This window comes from Pocillopora verrucosa, chromosome 6 (assembly GCF_036669915.1).
Source record: "Pocillopora verrucosa isolate sample1 chromosome 6, ASM3666991v2, whole genome shotgun sequence".
Classification (NCBI taxonomy): domain Eukaryota; kingdom Metazoa; phylum Cnidaria; class Anthozoa; order Scleractinia; family Pocilloporidae; genus Pocillopora; species Pocillopora verrucosa.
Window position 1 is genome coordinate 20,257,843 of NC_089317.1, and position 22,389 is coordinate 20,280,231.

The 22,389-nt window shown below is 37.4% G+C and overlaps 3 protein-coding genes across 3 annotated transcripts; 1 reads left to right on the forward strand and 2 right to left on the reverse strand.

Moving 5' to 3' along the window:
* Positions 1 to 952: 952 nt before the first annotated feature.
* On the reverse strand, positions 953 to 9,744 carry LOC131792854 (TNF receptor-associated factor 4). Its single transcript, XM_059110279.2, has 6 exons — positions 9,500 to 9,744; positions 9,372 to 9,423; positions 4,505 to 4,609; positions 3,999 to 4,076; positions 3,480 to 3,563; positions 953 to 2,837 (listed from the first exon to the last, which is right to left on the reverse strand). Exons 1-6 carry the CDS (start codon positions 9,718 to 9,720, stop codon positions 2,256 to 2,258), a joined length of 1,122 nt encoding a protein of 373 aa, XP_058966262.1. The 5' UTR covers positions 9,721 to 9,744; the 3' UTR covers positions 953 to 2,255.
* An 803-nt stretch (positions 9,745 to 10,547) lies between these two features.
* LOC131794047 (uncharacterized) lies at positions 10,548 to 22,360 on the reverse strand. Its single transcript, XM_059111555.2, has 7 exons — positions 22,067 to 22,360; positions 21,002 to 21,559; positions 20,353 to 20,464; positions 19,661 to 19,825; positions 14,783 to 14,871; positions 13,260 to 13,404; positions 10,548 to 12,315 (listed from the first exon to the last, which is right to left on the reverse strand). Exons 1-7 carry the CDS (start codon positions 22,241 to 22,243, stop codon positions 12,131 to 12,133), a joined length of 1,431 nt encoding a protein of 476 aa, XP_058967538.2. The 5' UTR covers positions 22,244 to 22,360; the 3' UTR covers positions 10,548 to 12,130.
* Positions 17,503 to 19,324, forward strand: LOC136281777 (uncharacterized). The gene is made up of 2 exons (XM_066168734.1): positions 17,503 to 18,910; positions 19,067 to 19,324. Exon 1 carries the CDS (start codon positions 17,552 to 17,554, stop codon positions 18,575 to 18,577), a length of 1,026 nt encoding a protein of 341 aa, XP_066024831.1. The 5' UTR covers positions 17,503 to 17,551; the 3' UTR covers positions 18,578 to 18,910; positions 19,067 to 19,324.
* Positions 22,361 to 22,389: the final 29 nt, after the last annotated feature.

A 22,389-nucleotide genomic window follows, 5' to 3' on the forward strand; every position in this document is an offset into this window, starting at 1 on the left:
GCCTCATAAAGTCTTCCGACATGGTGCATAAACCTTCTGAAGTCTCTGAAGGGAAACTCACAATTAGATGAAAGTAACTCTTTCCTCATTCGAAAATAACGATTTTCTGCTCATCATATAGAGAAACATATGCGTCGGCGTTGATAGGTAAATAGTCGAAGGCAAGGATTGTCAGGATTGGCTAAATTCACCGAAAATTTAGCTTGAATGATACCTTTGGTAACCTCTCTTTCTCTAACATTCATTTTGAGTTGAAAAGGCATTTATACGCTATACCGTTTCCCTTGGAAAGCGTGCCTGATTTTACACCTGGTAGGCTCGGCTCCGTCCGAAACGGTTCGTAAAATGATAACCTTTAGGACGACACATACCGTTTTATATAACAACATCCATATCAAGAGCGTTCTGATTGGTCAAAAACTTTCGTTTATTGAACCGGTAAACCCATAGGAAAAATAGGAAACATTCTGTGTCAGGAGGAATCTTGACTGTCAGTTTTGTTTCAACTTATTTTGTAAAAGCAATACACTGCACCTTCTATCGGTTTACCGTCGTAATAACCTATTTGGGATGTCCAGATAACACGAGGAAGGTTCGTAAATCACTCGCCTCCGGCTTGTGACCAGTAAACGTTTCTCGTGTCTCCCCCCCCGCAGGAGTTATTATTGCACCGGTCGCGAGACGCGTTTAGACCTCCGGTTTGACATCTCGCGTTTTCCCAACATCCCGTGAGCCCTGGTATAAAGATAAGTCCCTAAAAGTGGTCCTGTAGGGACTGCGGAGCCTTTCGCGAGGAAAGTATTCTACGTAAGACGGATAAAAAAAGGAAATGACAAAAATTCGGTTCACCACAGATTATCCCTCGAGGTCGGGAAGGTTTGCCCCAGACCTCCCTGCAAACTCGCAATCCCGACTCTCGCCTTCTCATGCAAGGATACTTATGGAATGCAACGACGTTAAAATGAGTTTAATATAATTATGCCGTAATAAACATCTCTCTGAATAAGGAAAAATAAACTGTAAACAATAAAATTCATAATTTCAAGACGGCTTAAAATAATTTCACTTAATTTATATATATATATATGCCTTCAGGTGTTCCTTTAGGCAAGAATTTTTGCGATCTCCCCAAATTACATCACACACTCTTTCTCCTTCGCGTTGCATGAAAAATCTAAACAAAAAGAGAATGTGCTATTTCATCTACATTACTAGCTAATATTTCTAACAACTGAATCTAATTCCCCTAATCTACATACATGCATGTATTGCTTACAATATGTTAGTTAAGAGAATGTAAATTAGTACCAGAAGAATATCTTTTCGTGCTCAGGTGTTTCATTCTCCTGACCTGCATGCATATATTTCTTCATATGAACTATTGAGAAACTAGAAGTCTACCGTTGACATTCAGTAAAGTAGGCGGTAAGGCTTATTATTCTATTCTTCTTGCAGAAGTCTTTTTACAATGTTGATCGTGGATCCCTCACCAAGGTCACCCCTAACATGAAAAAGTAACGTTGTCTCTGCTTCGATAAAAAATACCATACCTCTCAAGAAATATCTCTTCACCGAGTAGGATAATCTACCTATGATTTGAAAAATTTCGTTTACTCATGAGAAAATGATAAATCACCTGCAACATCATCGAAAAGCAAGTTTCTTCTTCACTATTTCGAAGACATATTCAAATTATTTTTAGCAGGTCTCCAGGAAGAAATCTCCAACTTTTTCTAATTAGCTTTGATATTTTAAGATGCAAACTGCAAACCGTACTGTTATGATTATATTTTTTGTAAATTATCTCTTTTCCGCTGATTCTTCAAAGACCATACTTACTATTAGCAGTTGACAAAAGTTTGATGACTAAGTATCTACTGGGGCCACTATTCATGAGACAAAGAATTAAACTGCTAAGATTTCTCGAAACAAATGTCCAGAGAAAGGGGGGAGGTACCTTTAAGAGTTTTTGACGGGCCAAAGTCCCCTCTCTTATCTATTTGAGAGTTACTGTCATCCCCTACCACTTGTGGGTTTAGATGATCGTTTCATATAATTCTCAAAGACAAATAAGAGGAGTGTCTTAAAGCGATAAGATGCCTTGGACCTCGTCATAGAATTTGTAATTACTTAGCTTTATATGCATAACTATTGGGCGTCATCTTCTAGCTGATAAAACATGGCTTTTCAAATGATTACAGATTGCACAGAATCCAGTCTATGCAATGAGAGAGAATTTAATTATTGTAATAATTTCAAGATGCATCCAAAGGTTCCACATCGATTCGTATAAAAATTGTGTTATCTCGAATGTAGTTTCTAGTTCTGAGAGTCTCCAGAGAAACGAACTTAGGGCAACCAAATCCAAGACTCTTAACCTTGTTTGGCCTCTTAAAGTAATCACTGTCCCTGTCGCAAGTAAGCCTCCATACTTTATTTTGCCGTGCACCAACATCGTCATCTTGATCAATGAGGACAAAATCCACCCGCTGCTGAAAAGGCCATGGTAGTATTGCATCATACTCCCCTTTCATAATAACAACATATAGAGAAAGATGTGTTCCTTTTCCTTGTCCCAAGCCATTTAAAAAAGCCTCTGCACGCAGCTTGTAACCATACTGTCCAGTGTAAAATGGCGGACTACACAGTTTCTCCTTTTCTTTCTTGGTGGCTGACTGCTGAAATAATTGCGAGTAGCTAGAAATTTTCCACAGGAACTTTCCGTTTGTGCACACAAACTCCTGTCTTTGTTCAAGTTCTCTTATTCTTAGATGTGCCAGATCTAAGTGAACTTGCATATTGTCTTGCACATGTTTGTCCATCTCATTACGTCGACCCTAAGAACATGTTTACCAGCATATCAATGAGAATATCTCAGTTTAACAAAAATTGTTGAGCAGACTAGTGATTCAAAGCAAACCTGGAGACGAGGAGTCAACCCTCTGAACTACCCACGTTTCCTTATGGTGTGCACATACCATTACATTACAAGACTATAATGATTTTGAGATAGCAAGCTGCTCTTTAAGTTAAATATCAATAAATTAAATAATTATTTTTCTAAATACAATTCATTACTTAATCTCCATGTACTGGCTTCAAACTCTTTCCAACAGGAATTCTGTGCAAAGTCACAACAAAGATGCACCAGTCAGTGCACTAAAGACCTGTTCCACATGCTGAACACACAGTGGTAACATGGAATATCCACAAATGCTCAGGATAGAGTACTACACATCTAAGCTATTTCTTTTTTTTCAAAATCTGCTGGGGAGTATGCCCCATACCCTTCACACCCCCTCCCCCTGGAAAGTTAATGTCCACAGCATCACAATCAATGGCTTTGTGGTTCAAAATCACACACTTTCCCAGAAAATAAACTTAAGAACTCTGTCATACTGTTAAAGCAAAAGTAAATTATGTAAATAAGACTCCAAGACAGATGCTGATATGGTTTTAACACCCCAATGCAATCTCACCTTAAATTTGCATCCAATGTCAGTATACTGACACGGTACAACAGCCAATGGGCAGTCCCCATCTGCATCTACATGGGCTGACATCTGTTGAAAGAAGAAGCAAGCAGAACAAGGCTTAGGGCTAAGCCCTGAAAAAAATTTTCATACCTACAGGGTTGCCATGAACTAACATCCCATCCAACTGGGGAAATAGCCATATTCATAATTGCTTCATGATAAGAAAACCAGAATAAGCTCCAGCTGGATGAACTTCTTAGCTTGAGTTCAGGCTTTACCTTTTTCACCTTTGCCCATGGGATAGGCACTCATTCAAGGTCGGGCTTTTAATCCAATCAATACACAGTACCTCATTCTTAAAACTTAATTCAAATGATGTTAAAGAGATTCAAGTGTTGCAAATCTATTTCCAGTCATTAATAAACATAACAATGTTGATTTTTTGAAAAAATATGTGTTGGATTACATTTTGTACTTAGTCTAATACTACTACATATGATTCAATCAAAATTAAAAAAACACCTGGTCTCTTGGTATATCTGTTCTTCCACAGTTGTTGATACACTTTATTGGAACTCGTTTGCAGTTTTCCAGGTGATTCTGAACAGAAAAAAAGAAAAACAAAATCATGATTTAGCAGATAAAACTCCAGGCCTTCAAAACTACTCACCAACTTTTTATAACTACCCTTTGACCCCTGCAAGTGACTAGCTCTTAATTTCTCTTTACAGTGTCACTCCTGTATCACACATTAAGGTCAGGAGAATAAAGGAAATGATCACTTACAAAAGAGGATCTTGATTGTTAAAAAAATTCTCATCATAGGCACCTTTGGAAATATACAAAGAACCGTATGGAGAATATGCATACTGATGTCAATGTAAAGGGTTCACGAAACTGCTGCTTTGATCAAGAACAGAATTGCAATTAAGGGTGCTTTAGAGCCAAGGTAGTGTACTGCAAATATATTTTGAGAATCTTTGAGCATTTCAGAAAACTGAGGAGATTATTAAGTGTCTTATACTTACAGGAAGGTTTATAAGTTCTCCTGTCCAGTCACATTCGTTGCCGCTGTTGTAACATTTTACTGTTAATGACAACACTGTTCTTTTACATGCTCTATCAGGGTAAACCTGAAATATGACATCAAAGTGAGTATATACAACATATTCAAATTGTCGTAAAAGGGGGGCTTTTCAATTAACAGCTTGCTAATAACAGAATGCTGTATGTTGCTGTATATGGAAAAATCCCATCCAATGTTCCCAATATATAAGCATCAAATGATAAATTCGAATATTTCAAGTTTTGCTTTCACAAACGTAAAACCTTTTGTGTATCTATAACAGAATATATTGGATAGTATTTGTTATAGAGACAGTTATGCATAATCTACCAACTGCTGATACTGGATTTGAAAGGTTCTGAATTATCATTCAGGTGCTACCAAGATTAAAATAAAATGTTGTTTTTGTTTGGTCTCAATTACATTGCTTAGTTTTAGTCAAAACACACTATTCCAATCACTGTGCATCAAATTGAAAACGATATCATTTCTTTTTTAACTACAGAATTCGAGAATAATTCTCTGCAATACCTAGCTTAGCTTCTAAGAGAATGTGTTTCTACATGAAGAAATAAGACCTTGTACCTGGAGTATGTCTTATTTAACATCCTAACTTGCACAGACATGAGAAGGAATTGCCAGTAAGTCAAATAGAGTGTATATCAATTATTGACAAAGGAAAGAACTGTTAAGAATGATGAGCTGAAGATATATCCATAAACTTTGAAATAGGCTGAGCTGAGTAGAATGAGTATGAGTTGAAATGAAAATCAAATGACTGCCACATATGTTTTATATTTAAGATTAACAAAAACGTTATCCAAGTCAAAATTCATCATGAGTGCAAGCAAAACTTATTTCTACAAGTGTTGTCTACAAACAGATGTCTGATCTATGCTAATTTAGAAAGGGCAGATTTAAATATCATTTATACATCATTAGCTTCAAAGATTGATTCAAAAGAGCTTCCTCTTAGGCTTGAGAGTCCAAGCAAAAAGAAGGCCATAGTTCTCAAACATACAGGTCACTTCTGCCAATAACTGATGAAAGATTTACCTGTCGTTCATCAAGCTCCTTGAGACACCTGCCAGAGCTAAAAAAATCACTCTTCACAATTTAGAATCAAGAGCTTTTTAGGTCACGCTTCAGGCAAAACAAACATGTCTCTAAAATGTTATTTTATACCTTTCAATATAAACCAGACACAATCTGTCCTCTAATTATGTCTGAGAGTGAATTTTTTTTTAAAGAGAGACACAGAACAAACATCAACCTTGCTGCGACTTTCAAGGACTTTAAAAACAGAGTACCATATGCACATCTTTCAAGGGAATTAAAAATATAGTTGAAGCTTAGACTATTCACAGTTCATCACAGTTAATCACAGTTTATCACAGTCATGCTGTGATACAAAAAACTGTTGTTAAAGGAAATAAATGAGAGACTGACTGAGAATTAATTGACAACCACTGGTGTTATCTCAATTACTAGACACCGAAATTCATAGAGATTGGTTTACCAACTGTTTGATCAAATGTAAGATAAAAAATCTTGACCTTGACCAAAGAAATTCAAGGAAAACAGTTTAGAGTTGATATCATTGCCATGCCAAAGGTTTCAAAGAGCAGCTTTTGATACAAGAAGAAAACTCTGAGTTAAGTAATACTGTCAGATTTCAGTGTTCACAAGAAAAAGTAATTAAAAGCTTAATAATATATGTCACCAGCATAAACCATATGTTATAGATATTATTCTAATATCACAGATTATTTTCAGTGCATGGGGTAACAACTGATGAGAAGCAATCTTATCTATTTGGTTTGCAGAATTGGAGCTGTTATCAAACAAAACAACAACTGGAAATTTAAGGCATGTTGCCAAAGTCATAAACACACCACATACAGCTCATCTATTTATACACTACTACCTGAATGAATAAAGACTGGAAACTTCAGGTAGAGAGTGAAATAACAGGGTAGAAAAAATGCGTTACCTAATCAAGGGATGTTTTGAAAAGCTAACATCATGATAAGTATGTGTAAATGAGAGGTAGCAGACTAAACACAAATGAATGTGTTTTTCCATGCCCAAAGTCAAGCATAAGTGCCAAGTCATTGTTCTGAAAATGGCATATGAAAGGTGCTACAAATCTACAAGAAATAATCTAAAGGTGGCCAGTGACTATTTTTTTCCCCATCTGTTACACTAGGAATACACAGGATAGACTCTCCCTTTAGATCTTAACCAAATGTATCCTTTAACCCTTTGCTTAATATTGATAAAAGCTAGTTTCCCCACAAAATTTACCTATCAACTCATTAGTTCTGCAACATTTGTGTGACAAATGGAAAATATTAGACATGTGAAAAGGTCAAGCTAAGTCACTGACTGGGCTCTGTCTGTTCCATAAAGGCAATCCTCAAACTATTCACCCAGGCATGAGATTTACTAACACATTGTGGAACTGATCAGTAAAAATGGTTGAAGAATCTTTGAGTGCCATACCAATGGATAGGTAGACACTGCTATCAAGAAAATGCATATCAGACAAGCTCCACATGTACATCTGTATTATTAAGGGTGGTCTATTTAGAGAAATTACAGAGCATCCTTACAATAAACATGAGCCAAGAATGCTCTAACTATATCTATAATGTTTATATACATTTATCAGAGAAATGATTTAAAACTAAAGAGATGGGTTTCACATAGTTACAATATTATTATAAAAAACCATAGTTAATCGAGGGGAAAAAACATAGCTCCATGGTATAAAGAGATATTCTGGCTTTTTCTGTTCTAATTACAAGCAGATGAAAAAATGCTGTTAGAATGAGTACAATGTCTTTCTTACAATCAAAATCATTCTTCAGAACTGAAGACAATGTCCAACAATGCACTTCCTTGAGAGTTCAAAATATTTTTCTTTGGACCTAAACCTTAGACTTAGCCTTACTTAGGCTTTCATGATGAAGTTACCACCGAAGTCTTCAACACAATTCTTTTCTCACTATAAAACTGATGAGGTTTATAAAAAATAATAATGAAGAAATAATTAATCAAGGTTAAGATTTTTAACAAGATCTCAGTAGTAATGCTCTTTACCATCTGTTATACAATCCTTTTGATGTTGGTTACAAGAATTTGGTATCGGATCAATGAAAAACTCATGGGAGATAAAATTGGAGAGAGTAGAAGGAAGAAAAAGTGAACAAAGACCATGTAAAGAAAAAAGATTCCATCAAAGTGTGGTCATGCTACTCTCTCACGGGGAAGAAGAGAGATCCTTGGACCTAGGATGGGTGTGGTCAGTAATGTCTTTGGCAGCGTGAGGAATTGGTGCCACAGCAGAGACAGATGGACAATAATTTTGTGAAAATCCCCAAGGGAATGACCCAGGAGACACCAACTGCTTGGAGACACTGCTGGATAAAGATGATAAGGGTCCGTATTGAATGAGGTATTGAGAGACTGAAAGCAGTTTGTTCAAAAATCAGAACGTTCTGATGATAGCAGAATCTATCCTATAGGCTGACGAATTGACCAAAAGTTCAAAGCAAATTAAAAAAAAAAGATAATAATTACAATTATGAGTTTCATAAATTTTCCTGTTTTTTGGCTATATGATTGAAAATCATTTTACTTCTGAAAAATTTAAAAAGGGCAATCTTTACATTTAAAACTGTCATTTTGCCAGAATTCCTGCAGCCTAACTGTAAGTTGTGATTCGATTAACTAATTAACACACTTGGACATCTCTGAAATCAATATTACCCCTAACGAGAAACACGAAACACGAAAAATTAAAGATCTACTTGCATTGAGAAAAATTCAAAATGTATAGAAATAAATCATCCTGACTTTGCTTAACCCGAAACAATACAGTGAATGAAAGATAGAACAGTCTTTGTCGGGTTAAAATTTGTTAAGATTAAGAAGTTTCACGTCATATCTATGACCTCTTACTTTCTTTCGCAACGCTTTTGAGCAAATAAAAGATTACATTGTTTGATTTGGCTCTCAATACCACAGAATAATGAAGGCAAAAGAAAAATTAAAAAGGAAATTGTATTGTTAAAGCAATTATGAGATGAGACGACGGCGAGGTAGACCACAAAGGCTAATTTTTCACTCAGAAATTGTGTTAATTCAGTCACGCGAAAAGGAAAATTCAAATTAAAACTGTGCGGTTAAAATTTTGTGCTTCAATGATATATCTCCTACAGCCTTTACTGTAATCATTTGTAATCACTTATGTGACCTCGGACATACTTTTGTTCTCGTTTATCGGTGCAAGTACGTTCCACTAATGAAAGATCGCAGACCTTAAACATAGGCCTATAGGGTTATCATATCTATTACACTGATCCTAGAAGGTGGAAATTTATTAAAACGATCACAAGAAGCAATTTGGGATTTAAAATTCGATCCTTAAGCGTCAAAAAGTCCAAATAATGGGAAATAGGAACCTCGTTTACTGCCTTTCAGTGCCCCTAAACATATATCATCCTTAACAAAATATGAGCGTTATTGAGCGTCGGAAATTCGACGCTGTGGATTCAAGATCGCCCTGACCTTAGACACATTGAATAAAAGAGCCGTGATTTTAAGATTTTTCTTCCGTAAAACAAACCTTTTGAGTCCTTTACTTTTTCCTTACTATGAGGCCAAAGTGTAGAGAAAGGAGAAAAACTGTGGATATTTCATAGATTACATACCATAGCTTCGATTACAAACATATGTTTAACAGAGGAACGACTCGTCCTTGCCTTGCCAGATTTGAAGTACAAAATAAAATATTTTCTACGAGATGAGCTAACATCTCTTACCTTTTCCCTTGTTAAAGTTCTTCGATCGATCGGGCAAAACGCTGGAGGTTTTCTGTAACAGAAATTAAATGGATTTTGAGGAACAACTCTTTTGTTTCAGAACAGAAAGACATTCCCTCATTACTTACCGTAAAATTGGTTCCAAACAAGACTCGCAGAATCGATGGCCGCAGTCTCTGGTTTGAACAGGATCACGAAAAGCAAGCTGACAGATAGGACATAAGTAATCAGCAGATATGGGGCTTACAAAATCTGCATCATAACCTCCAATTTGGGATCGGCTTAAAGGAGCAGCCGACGACTGTGAAGAAGAATAATTCACAGACGTCGCCAGAACACCAGCCGCCATCTTGGTGTTTATGCTCAAAATATAAGATTAATAAATTATTAATAGTTGTGCGCGATTATCCGTCGATCGATCGTCGATGATTTGTAAGAAACAAACGCTTTAGACTTTGATTAATGTTTTCGAGTTGCCAAAGGGAATTGCAAGGTTAGGGAAGGCTTTATAGAAACAGGAATATTCAAACAATCCTTCCAATATTAATTAAAACTGTCTGACGCACCGCTGGTGGGGAAAAATTAAAAACGATGTACAGCATGAGATTCATGATTTCATCAATTTTCCTCGGCTTCTATGTTCAATTTTCCATGACTTGAGGAAGCTGAGATAAAAACCCAATATCAACCTAAAATTTTAATCGATCAAAGCATAATTCAAAAATTAAAAGAAACTCTGGCCAATATTGAAAATAAAAATAATTCGCTTCAAGCTGCCTTAATTGACGGATGAAAAAAACTGACCCACAGGGCAAAAAAGTGTTAAAATTTTTGGGAAAAGTAACATGGGAGAAGAAAAATTTTCTTGGTTGATACAGAACATGCATCGCTAGGCACAAACGTTTACTATTTTGTATAATTTTTCGCTACTTACAGCTTGATAGGAAAAAATATTCGACGAAGTTTTAGTCACGAGGGGAAGACTAAACTCAACTTTCATTTTCGAACGTCATTTTACATATCTCAGAAAAAAATTGCACCAATTGTCTATGATTCCTTTTGAAATATCCTAAGCCCATTTGTAAGCAGTTGTAGGCCTACAGGGCAAGGGTAAGCGGATTATGAAAGAGATGTGAAACAAAGCGTGTGGAACAGGCACTTCCACTATACTCAAAATATACCCGTTTATTTAATTATACACCGTGGTTCAGGTAAATGAGTTAAAATATAACATATTTTATGTTCGCGGGTATTAAAGTGTATGAGGCCTAACCCAGAAGAAAAGACCCCAAAACAAATTTAAGCCTAAGAACATCAACTGTACTACTATTATCCTCAATTTGGAAAGCATTGAGAACGAAAAAAATATGAATAAAATCACAAAACAGTCTGAACAATTAAGCAATCCTCAAAGTCACCATTTTGGCCAGCTAAATGGCCATACTGCCAGGTAAAGTGATTATAGTACCCATTTTAAATAGTACATATTTTCATACAGAGCATACTTGGTTCCAATTGAACGTTAAATACAACAAAAAATAAAGAAACAAATACAAACAAAACGGACCTGGTGGCTACAGGAGTCTCACTCTTCCACCAGTGAGACATGCAAAGAGCAAAAGAAAAGGAAGCGAGCGGGCTGGATTATGATTACTCGGATTATTAACTGACTAGATTTGACTGACTATGGAGATATCAACTTTACAATTTCATTAAAAAATACTTGTAAAGTTAAAAAAAGCAATAACAACTACCAAAAAAACGATCGCTCAAAAATAAAACATATGCAACTGAGAGGTAAAGAATCGAATATTTTAAGTATCGAAAAAGTCAGAAGAATGCCACATGTGCCCGTAAGAGGCTAACTAAGTTTCCAGCATCGTAAAAATGTAATCGATATTAAGTTGCTGAGATGGTTTTGTAAAGAAAAGAATTCAAGTTTTGAAGAAAATGAAAATCCTAAGAATTTTGCTAACTTCTCCCTCAAAGTATACTTACTAAGTACTACCTTTATAAAGGGAAGAAGGTGTTACTCTAAACGAAAGAAAAATTCTACATACTGTCAGAATCTTAATTTGCGGCACTGAGAACAGTTTCCTGGATCAGTTGCATCGGACAAAAGACAGTTTAAAAACTTAATAGCTACCCTAAACTGGTAAATAACAAAAGGCCTGTCATCAGTTGCGGCAAAGGAAGGGAAGGAAGGATTTTTTTCTGGGGGGGGCGGATAACGTGGTTTCAGAGGGTGCGAAGGGGGGGGGGAGATCAGTCCTCGACAACAGAGTATAGAGGCGAGACTAAAGAAAAAAATTGACTATCAATGAGGGGGTATCATTAGAATATTACAGAGCCACTGGTGGGGATCAGGTAAATTTTACTGTGACACAATAAAATCCTCCAATTGACCGACCCCCCCCTCCCCCCAAAGTGTTCCAAAGTGTTCCAAAGTGACTGGAAGATTTGCTCTCAGATCCTTCACATGAACAGTTTCTTGGATTAATTTTATAAATCAAAAGAAAGTTTAAAAACCCTAATAACTACTCTAAACTTACTAAACCGGTAGCCTGCGACCAGAGCCCTAATCATAAGCGCTGCAGGACGCGCAATTTTGCGCCCGCGGAAAGATTTGAGACGATTGAGTTGGGAAGAGTACACCAAAATTTCCCGCGGTCGAAGAAACGCTCGAACCGAAGCACTTAAAACGAAGGGCCTGCTTGCAGGTTACTAAACTGGTAAATAACTAAAGTTCTATTATACTGCTACCCCTTAACTGTCTTAAACAATTTTTCCATAAAATTCGTAGCCTGATCAGAACCGAAAAACATATTATCCTGGAGATAATTGGGCAAGTTCAACAGAATATCTTCGGAACCAGGGCTCTTTGGGTTAGGACTGTATTCAATCTCATCAAATTCTGTGTCGTGAGTCAGCCTAAACTGCAAACCTGTCAGTGGGAAACAAGAAAAAGGTTGGAATGTGTATAACATACTAACACATTTGGTATATAACAATAGCCTCGTACCCAGACCTTCCACGGCCAAATACAGTACACGTACACGGCAGAATTTACGTACGAGATTAGTATAAGGACAATTTTATCAGGAAGAACATTTTAAGGCAATTAGTGAATTACTTAGAGGGTAAGACTTATCCTTCCGGACGCTAGTTATAAGTTTTCAAAGAAGGAGGGGCTTGGGAGCTAATAGCAACCTCGGGTCCAATGTCGTGCTTTTTGGAGAGAACAAGATAGAGGACACTGGGAGCGAGAGGAAAAAGGAACGTGAGATGTGACGTCACTTTCTGTTTAGAAACACCTCGCTTGTTCTAAACGGTGTTGAAAAAAGATTGACTGGCGGTGAGGTAACAGTAGCGAAAAGTCAGTGCCATTTTCGATCTACACTTCCTCGATCAACAAAAAAAACATCCTGAATTCAGCTTATTATATAATAGTAAATTTCGTATCTTACGTCAAGTCATGTATTGTTAGTAAAACAGGGTAATTTGGTATTATCAACCGAGTTGATAACGTAAATTGGCCACAGTAGAGTTAAAAGGCTGACGTTTCGAGCGTTAGCCCTCCGTCTATCGCTATCACGAAGGGCTGAAGCTGGAAACATCAGCTTTTAAACTCTTTACGGTGGCAAAATTACGTTATCAACTCAGTAACGTTGATAATACTAAATTACCCTGTTATACTCTCCCACAGACGCAGCACTACTGACAGTTTCTTTAAAAACTTACCCCCTTTATTGTTGGTAAAACATGGTTTTGTGTTTTCGAATGAAGAAATGTGTTTCAAAAAAGGCAAACCAGCAAATGTGTTTCACCCTGAGGCTAAACCTTTTACTGGGGCCATTTAAAGCAAAGTTCATAACAGATCACACTTACGATGAGCTGTTTTCTCAGCTGGAAAGAAAGTGCAATTGAAGCTGTGAAAGGAGCTTGTATCTTCACAAGTGTTCTCTCGTGACATTGAAATTCCCGTTAGAAGAGAGTAAAAACTAATCAAACTCTTTTGGTCTTCAATCACTTGCTGAAAAGACAAAGAGTTGGAAAAAGTAAGTTAATGACTGAATAAAAAGCATAATATGTATTTTGAGAAACTTTTACTGAGAGTCCAAAATACTCTGGTATTGCTTTGGTTTTGCTTTGCTTCGTGATTGGTCCAGAAAACTCGCACCACTCTCTCATCCAATCAGGTACAAAACTAACACCAATCACGACTTGGTCGCCATCGTTTTCCCGCGCTTTATGCAGTTTGCTTATTTTGAGTTCTCATTGGCCCCTCAGGCTATTTTTCTTTTTTCTGATTATACGACACTCAGTCGAAAAGCGCACCATTAAATTGCTATTACAAAGTTTAAGATTATTTTTGCCTCAATCGGATTGGAAGTCGAATTTTTTGCTTATTAGGGGTGGTCAGCATGAGACTTCCTGTCGCTTCACAGAAAAGAAACCAGGATAAACAAGGGTATTTCGACTATGTGCCGTACAATGAAAACCAAATCAACAACAACAGCCAATCAAATCAAAGGAATAAATCACAGGGAGCCAGTCAGATCTCAAGTAGCCCGTCTAGTGCGCAGGAAAACGCGGGTGATCAAGTCGCGGTTGATTGTAGTTTGAATCTGATTGCTCGAGAAAGAACAATTGAGAAGCGAAGTACAGCGGGACCAAGGAAACACCGAATTATATTCGACACTGTGGAAAACTGCTCTAAGCGGCCGGTAGGCTCTTGAGAGTGGAAAGAGTTTCAACACCAGTAATGACTCAAGATAACTGGGCAAAGCCCATGGAAAGGTAAAGTCAGAGACCACGTCAATACATGTGACTGATCCTAATACCAAAAGCTAATCCCAATACCAAAAGCATGAAGCGACCATGAGTATTCTGTTGTTGAACCCCTCCCCCACTGAAAGGTATGACAGTCCATCGCGTGTTACTCCATCCCTCCCCCCCAAAGAATAAAACAACAACAACAAAACAACAAACATGCAAACAAATTGTCAGGCTTTCCTGAATTATCTTACAACCATTCATACTCCTTAGCGGTGGAGAGCGGAATTGTGAGAATAGTGTCTTACCCAAGAAAACAACACAACTGCCTGCTCTCGGTCAGGGCATGAGCCCGAACATCTCTACCTGGAGTCCAACGCACTAATAGCCTACGTGTAGCCGTACCCTACCCCCGCAAGGTGAAACAGAGGCGAGGGAACCGTTTCACCTGGGAGGGAGGGAGGGGGTAGGGTACGGCTACACGTAGGCTAACGTACTAACCATGGATTCACCGCATCTCCCATCGACAAAACTCATAAACAACTAGAAATCCTGATGTATTTGTCCCATATTTTCTGTTCCCTAAACTCTGTTGTGTCAATTTTCGAGATTGATCAATCTAATTACTCCCTCACCAGTAGCTCTTTGTTATTTGTTTCAGATGTTTCTCTGGGTGAATCCTTTTTCTTTTCACCTTCCTCCTGCTCATGCCTCTTCATATTTGCTGCAAGTAACAGAAAAAAGTAGAAACATTTCAAAACCAACTCTGCAGTTATCATTGTCACAATTGCTGAGCAACTGGCCTGAGTCAATTTATGTATTTCTTCATACTTTTTTTTTTTATTTGATAATCGCAAAGTTTAAGACTGGAAAAAGAAAATTTAATATACGCTGACAAAAACCTTCTGAAAGTTGTCAGCTTTGATGTAAATTTGATGACAGGTGGGTAGGGGTTGGGGGGAAGGTGGGGGAGGAGGTGGTGCGAGGGAATAAATTGAGCTTCGCAACTTACGCGGGAAAGCTGGGAAACCTAACCTCCTTTTGCTTTGCGTGCAAGGGCTTAGCCTAGGTAAGCCTTTTTTTTTCGTTGCATTAAGTAAAACACGGCGTGGAGGTCGACATGACAATCTGGTAAGTACCCTCTGTTTGACACACAATGTGACCCCGTCTTTGAAAAATCCTGACTACGCCCCTGGTGTGTGTGTGACATGGCGGAGTTTTGTGAGAATCTTAATGCGAGCGACAGAAAATATAGCCGCGAAAAACCGCACAAATTCAGACTAGCGTGACTTTGTGCGATAAAATGAAGTGGCAGTGACTTATTTCGGTAGCAGCACACCCAAATAGATTCGGTTTTTCACAGAGGCCTATCAGACGAACCTGTCGCCGTTTGAATGCCGGTCTAAACAAGAAGTATGCAACAGTGTACATATAAATTTTTAACCTTAGTACTTAAAAGTATACGTACAATGAATTAGTTTTTAGGCCTCCAAAGGGAAACTTGACCCTTGTGCTGGGAATTCGACCAAGAACGCCGCCATTTTCAAAACAACTTGGCAACCTAGTCAGACGCGCATGTGGTCCCAGAAGTCCATTCAGATGAAGAGAATCAAAAAACGCTATTAATAAACAGCTGCTACCGAGGTTATTGGCCTCTCTGCTTTCATCTAGCATTTGGACTGTTTAAAGTGCATCCATGGTATGAGCGAAGGCTTTTGCACCATTGTTGAGCCGCAACAGTAAAAATAACAGCGTCCTTAGGCGAATTTTTAGCCCAGACGAACAAAATTTTTGGTTACCATATCGAATCTGAAAATGCGATAAAAGCCTAAATTTCAAATATGTTTGTTAATGGAAGAAAATAATTATATGTTGTCGGTAACATTGTTCTCCTCTCAAAAATAATCTGGTTTTTTTTTCGAACTCAAAGAATCTTTTCACCTAAACTCATCACGTTCTAGATCCAAAAATAAAGGAAAACAGCAAAAGTATTTGAAAGAAGTTCATAATTGGATTCAGTTAACGATTTTTCCGTAAACGAATGCATTTTGAATGAATGTGTTATTGGGTGCGTGGCACTTTGCGTGACGTAACGTTAGAGCCACTTTGGTCATCTAGCCATATATTTGTCCTGTGAGGTTTTGGTGAAGTTAACATGTTTAAAACTTTTTTGTTATGAAAACATTTGTTTCTTCAGTACAGACTTACAAGATAGTTACGCAAGTTCTTTATGATTACACTTTCCTCCAAGCGCGGTATCTAGATAAAAGTTTAATTCGTGATTCTGTTGGTCCATTCATACGAGCATTTAATTTCACGAAGTCACAACGTTTTTTCAGTATGTATCACATTATTTCCAACCATAAGATAGCCAGTATTACAATGACTTAGCCACTACCTTTGAGTCAGGATAACTGTTGTAACTCAAAAATTTCGTAAATATCACAACTCTCCCTTAAACGCTCTATTGATGGACGAAGCGATTCACCTTTACGGCGGATTGGGCCCTAAAATTTTTGTGTGCAACATTTTTTCGACGAACTAGTATCTAAAATTTGCAATAACAACTCGGACTTGAAAGTTGGAGAAGTGGATAAATATTTTATCTTAAGCAATACGGAATTTTTCTCTCTTTTTTGTGAATTCAACAAGGAATATTTCCTTGAGTGGTTTTTCATTGCCCGACAACAAAAAGTTTACATGTGAGCGAAGTTTTGTGCAGCAAATTTTTCTGCCTACGTGTGCAGAAAAACTCAACTGAAAGCATGTTTTTGCAATGTTTTTTTCTGGGAAAATTACCATTATAAACGAAAATAATTTCAGTCTATGTGGGTCAATGCAAAAGACCCTGTCTCTGTGACGTGTTACACTGGGAAATTTCCCTAAGAGCAGATGGAGAAAGCAAGTAACACTACTTTTGATCTTCGTTCTTGGGTTAGTGATTTTTCTCTACCCTGATTTCCGACTTCTACCTCATGGTGTGACTCATTTAGGATTTTAATATAGAATTATCTGTATAAATAGTGCTATTTTGATGATTAGTTTTTGTTTTGCTTGATAAAATCTTTGAGAGCCGAAATCCGAAACCGAAATAGCCACCGACTTAGAGCCGGGAAAATTCCCATACAAAAATAAACGCCAAAGATTCCTTAAGTATGGTCATATATGTGACAGTATGAGGTGATCAGTGAAAATATTGTTTAGATAACACTTCCATACTTTAAAAGAACCAGTAGAATTTGCAAAGAGGAACAGGTATCGTTGGCTGCCGTTGATTACTTCTCGTGACTAACTATTGAGTGTTGCGTCACGCTTTCTTGGGGAATCCCCATGTGAAACGTATAAATTAAAGAAGGCGATTTTCCAAATTTGTTCATTTCCAACATTACTCGTAGTCGCTGAACATGGACGATGCTGCTGCAATACAGAGGATGCGGGATGAACTTCCTGAGGAAGAACGCAAAGGAAACATGGGTAAAATCCTCGGGTACGTTCTTGATCTCTGTCAGAGCGGATGGTCCTTTCGCCAAGCCCTTTCGAATGTCGGAGAGATGTGCACTTTGGGAGAGCACATTGAAACCATTGAAGCTATGCTCGGAAGAATAACAGAAGATGGTAAAGATGCCATACTTAGAGCTGTCGACTATCAAAAGAAAAACGCCACAGAGGCAATGTTAGAGCATTGCTGGAATGAACTCGGTATCCCTCTCCTAGAACTGTACGAGCGCATTGCAGAAGACAAAATCACTGACCATCAAAAAACAAAAGAGGCGATTCTAAACGCAATAAAAGATTTCCAGAAGAAAGAGAGCAACAAGGTTATCACAGATATGGTTTATGGATCAGCCTTCGTCGCAGTATTTCAATGCGTGAAGCTCTACATGGCGTGGAAGACCATCTCCAACGCGTCAAATCTCATCGACAGCAACCCTAATGAGTTCAGCACGATAAACAGCAAGCTCCAAAGAATGGAACAGCTGGTCACAGACCTCGTGGATACCTGCGAAAGAGATCCGAGAAATCGCGGTATTCCCCTGAAAATGGGAAGAATCAACACACATTTCAACTCAACTCTTTCCAAAATCAGCGACCTACGAATTAAGATTGATGGCAAGATACAGCGTGTTGACCTCATGGCTGATTACGCCGCAGTGGATGGAGTTGTCAATCTCGTAACAGCCGGGACGCAAGGTTTCCAACTTTTCCACACCTGGAACAACCTTACTTCCTTTACTAGAGGCTTGGCACTAGCAAGCATTGCTGTGTTTACTGGCCTTGCTGCGGCCAACGCAGGAACATATGTTTTGTCACAACAAACTTTGAAAAAGTTGCGGAGGGATCTCAACGAGGCGGTCCGTTTACAAAACATGCTTCAAGACCTGTTTGAGCAAGCTGAGCAAGCCTTTAACGAAATAGTGGAAGATAACTAAAATTTGATCTGTAGCTATTAACAATCCACAATGGAGATCTTTAATTCCGGCCTATGCACTAGTCAAGATATTATATCAAACCAAACCTGCCTGACTGGAACATGCTGGTATAATATTGTATAGATATGCGCGATTCCTAACTTGTTATGTTAACTAATAACACAGATTCTGCTCCAGGGTAACTTTCCCCCCTTCCTACCCAAACCAAGTTAGTTAACAGAAGGGCAAGCGAGGAAAGCTTGCAAAGACCTTTTGTTTTGTTACTGAATGTAGTGATTATGTACTCTTGTATACAGCTGTATATTAAGTAAAGTAATTAACAACCAAAGTAAAGTTCTATATCGTCCATCAGTTGAGTTCCAAGATCCTAAAAGCATTTTATCTAGTTGAGTTAAGTAGTCTCATTTAGTTTAAAAGCATTAATTTTCAACTGGTACAGAAAATAAAGCCATATTGACTAATATTAGATTTGAAAAATGCAATTGATAGGCACACATTGTAATGTGAGTTTTTGCTACAAAATTTTAGTGTATTACCTAATCAAAGCCAGTTAAAACTAAATGAATTTTTTGATGTTACATGTACATTTTTAAGAGTGCTTTTCATGAAAAGTAAAGAAATTAATTCACACTTATTAATGTCAAATGTGCCAACTAAGTAAAACAGCTTGCATCAGCTGCACATGCAAGTTTGTTTGCCTAAGGCAATAACTCAAGGAGAATGTTTAAATAAAAGTTGATTGAAAAACTTTTTCCTTCATTAGTGAGCCAACTTGCCTTATTTGTTTTATGTTTGTTTGTTTGTCCGTTTCATAAAAACAAAAATTACAAATTTAAAAACCAAATCATGGCAGAAAATCTTTAATTAAGAAATCTGAAGGGCATGGTTAACTTAAGGGATGTCCTCTGTTGTGTACGGCCACCACCCTTTGTCAAGAAATAGCTGCAATTGCTACTAACTTTAAAACAACACAAAGCTCTTAATAAAAGTGAGAAGCCAATGCAAGGTCCTAGCAGAACTAGAAGCACTTGAGAATACACTAAAAACAGTCTAAACAACATCACTTTTTTTCTGTTTAGTTACCTTTATCTTCTCTCATAAATTTCAACTGCTCTTTTGTATTTTCAAGCTCACTGCGTAATCTCTCAACAGATCCCTTCTTCATCCTTAGCTCTTCACTCAGGAGAGAGTTTTTCTGTTGTTCTGTGCTGAGGGTTGATTTCAGATTGCTCACAAAATTGTCATATGCTGGTTAAGAAAAAGATAAGGAAATTAAAACAATTTAAACTTTTTTGGGGGACTTCAGCTAGTTGTATGAATGAGAATTGAAACAAAGGAGAGGATGTAAATTCTCACATACAAGAGACTTCTTTCATGAATTTAAAAGATAATTATGACCAGAAGAGACGAGTCATATGGACATTTTCAACCCTAAGCTGAAGTTTAATCTTGTTGTATAAACCATCCAGTGCAAAGAACTTAAAGTAAGTGTTTCTATTAGATATAAAAGTACCAACAGTTGTGATGACACCATTCCTCCTTGTCTCCAAGGCCTGACCACACTAAATATTTTTCTTTTACAAGACTTAAGTTTTCTCAAACAAAAATAAATAATCACACAATTTACACATCAAGGCTTACTCTTGATGAGACAAACTTTGTATTCAAGGTGGGCATCCATCCAAAATGGATTTCAAAACAGTATGGTGTATGTATTCCAAAATAAATTTGCCAAACACAAATATAAAATAATGAGCTGATTATCTAAGAGATACCTTTTACATTCTTCTCTGCATTTTGTTGAGCCCTGAGAAATGTGTTCTGTATTTGCTTCATCGCGGATAGCAGGGTGAAGTACTTTTCCTTGTAAGAGCTCTGATCAGTTGACTGGAATTTATAAATAAAGAAACAAGGAATGAAGCTACTGATAGCTGGTGTTTTGAAGCTCAATTGAGAAAAAACACATACCAAAGTTTGTATAACCTGAAATAAACAGAAAATATTTTTGAGGTGCAACAAACAGAAAAATCAACCCTCTGCCTTTTCCCCATCTCTTAACAATATTTAGCCTTAGAAACAATTTCACATTCCAAAAAAACCTGATAGAAGTATAACATGTATTTTGTATAATTCATCTTAACCTCTACCAAGTGCATGATTTGTTGAGAGGCCCTGATGCTTGTTCGATTCCCAGACCTGGCATCACATATGGGCTGAGTTTGTTGTTGGTTCTCATCCCTGCTCCAAGGGTTTTTCTCTGAGTCCTCCAGTTTTTCCCCCTCCACAAAAAGCAACATTCCAAATTCCAATTCAACCAGGAAACAGTGGACAGGAAGAGACACCTCCTGGATTGTCCACTGTTAAATCATTTAAGTATCTTTATTATTATCATTATTTGATTATCATTAAATATTTTTTGCTGACCTTACTATCTGGTGTGGAATCCTCTTTTTGAACATTACAACTCCTGCTTATTCTCCAGAGAATATCTTCATCACTCTCAGGATCAGAATTAAATTCCGATTCCTTTTCCTCACCCGTTGTTATAGAACTAGGACTGACTTCTTCTGGGAGAGATGCAACTGCTGCTGGGTCAACTGGAGAGCAACTTGCATTCTCTTTATCACTTCTGACTTGGTTCTTGTTCTGACTGCGACGAAAGGCACTGTAACTCTTGATCCTTGCAGCAATGCAACCAGCAGGTGTTTTGGGGTCCACAATATTGTCATCAGGAACACCATCGTTTTTCTCTAAAGAGGGACTTCCTTTTCCTGCATGGTTTTCGCTGTTGACAACTTCTCTGTTAGGTTGTGACTTGGCTGTTTTTTTGTTATTATTGTGACTCACACATCTTGAAACTTTGCGTGCATGTGACTTACTACCACCACCTTGATCTTGGTCTAAAGTGTTACTGATATCTTGAAATGGTAACTTCTTGGAAGTTTTAGAAACATTTCTGGAAGATCTGTTGCTTGGGGCCTTCTGTTACAATTAAAATTCAAACGAAGTTTTAAATTTAGAGAGAAATTTTGACTCGCATGCTGCCATTATCTCAAATATAGTTAATTTAGCTTCGTATAGTAGCTATGGTGAATTCATATTCCAAAGACAACTTCTGATCTTATTATCATTGTAAATTTTTTCCTTGAAAATTTTTTTCAGTAATTGATATAATATAATTATGCGCTGAAAATTTACTTTCGTCGACATACATCAGTCGCAGGTTGTCAAAGATCGCAGTGGTTATGTTAAATTATACTGCCGACAAAATGCATCTCAAAAAATGCATTCCTAGTAAGTACATGACATGTTTTTTAAGAATTTTTTTTTGACAGTAATTGATTTAATCAATTTCCTTTTGCTATAAAAAAGTATTTTAAGTTCTCAACTGTAGGCCGTTAAAACTATTGAACATGTCTAGACTACACATCTTTCAGATGATCTTTTCATTCAGATATGGAGAATAACATAAAAGTCACTATCTCTTACCTTAGAGGGTGGTTCTAAATCATTTTTCTCCTTGTCTTGTTGAGTTACAGGTATCTTTCGTTTCACAGAAGAACGTGTCGGATACCTTCGACGATCGATACAAGAGGTCGCTGGCGTTGCGTCTTCGATCCTCGGTCTTCCCTTTTGTTTTCTGCATGATCTCGTTACCACAGGCATAATTAGTTCACATTTGGGACGAAGTACCAATTTCGGCGACTAGAAGAGCAGTTCATACGCAAAATAAATAATCGTGCATGAAATGTGCCCAAATTCGAACACAAACATTCGTTTGAATTTACCTCCAACGGCGCATCATTCCCAAG

Coding starts and splice junctions, on each gene's coding strand:
- LOC136281777 (XM_066168734.1), top strand. CDS start 17,552: ATGGACGATGCTGCTGCAATACAGAGGATGCGGGATGAACTTCCTGAG.
- LOC131792854 (XM_059110279.2), bottom strand. CDS start 9,720: ATGGCGGCTGGTGTTCTGGCGACGTCTGTGAATTATTCTTCTTCACAG. Junction 4,610..9,371: donor GAACTTTAACAAGGGAAAAG/GTAAGAGATGTT, acceptor GTCATATTTCAG/GTTTACCCTGATAGAGCATG. Junction 3,564..3,998: donor CAGATATACCAAGAGACCAG/GTGTTTTTTTAA, acceptor TTCTTTCAACAG/ATGTCAGCCCATGTAGATGC.
- LOC131794047 (XM_059111555.2), bottom strand. CDS start 22,243: ATGCCTGTGGTAACGAGATCATGCAGAAAACAAAAGGGAAGACCGAGG. Junction 21,560..22,066: donor ATTTAGAACCACCCTCTAAG/GTAAGAGATAGT, acceptor TAATTGTAACAG/AAGGCCCCAAGCAACAGATC. Junction 13,405..14,782: donor CAAATAACAAAGAGCTACTG/GTGAGGGAGTAA, acceptor TTGTCTTTTCAG/CAAGTGATTGAAGACCAAAA.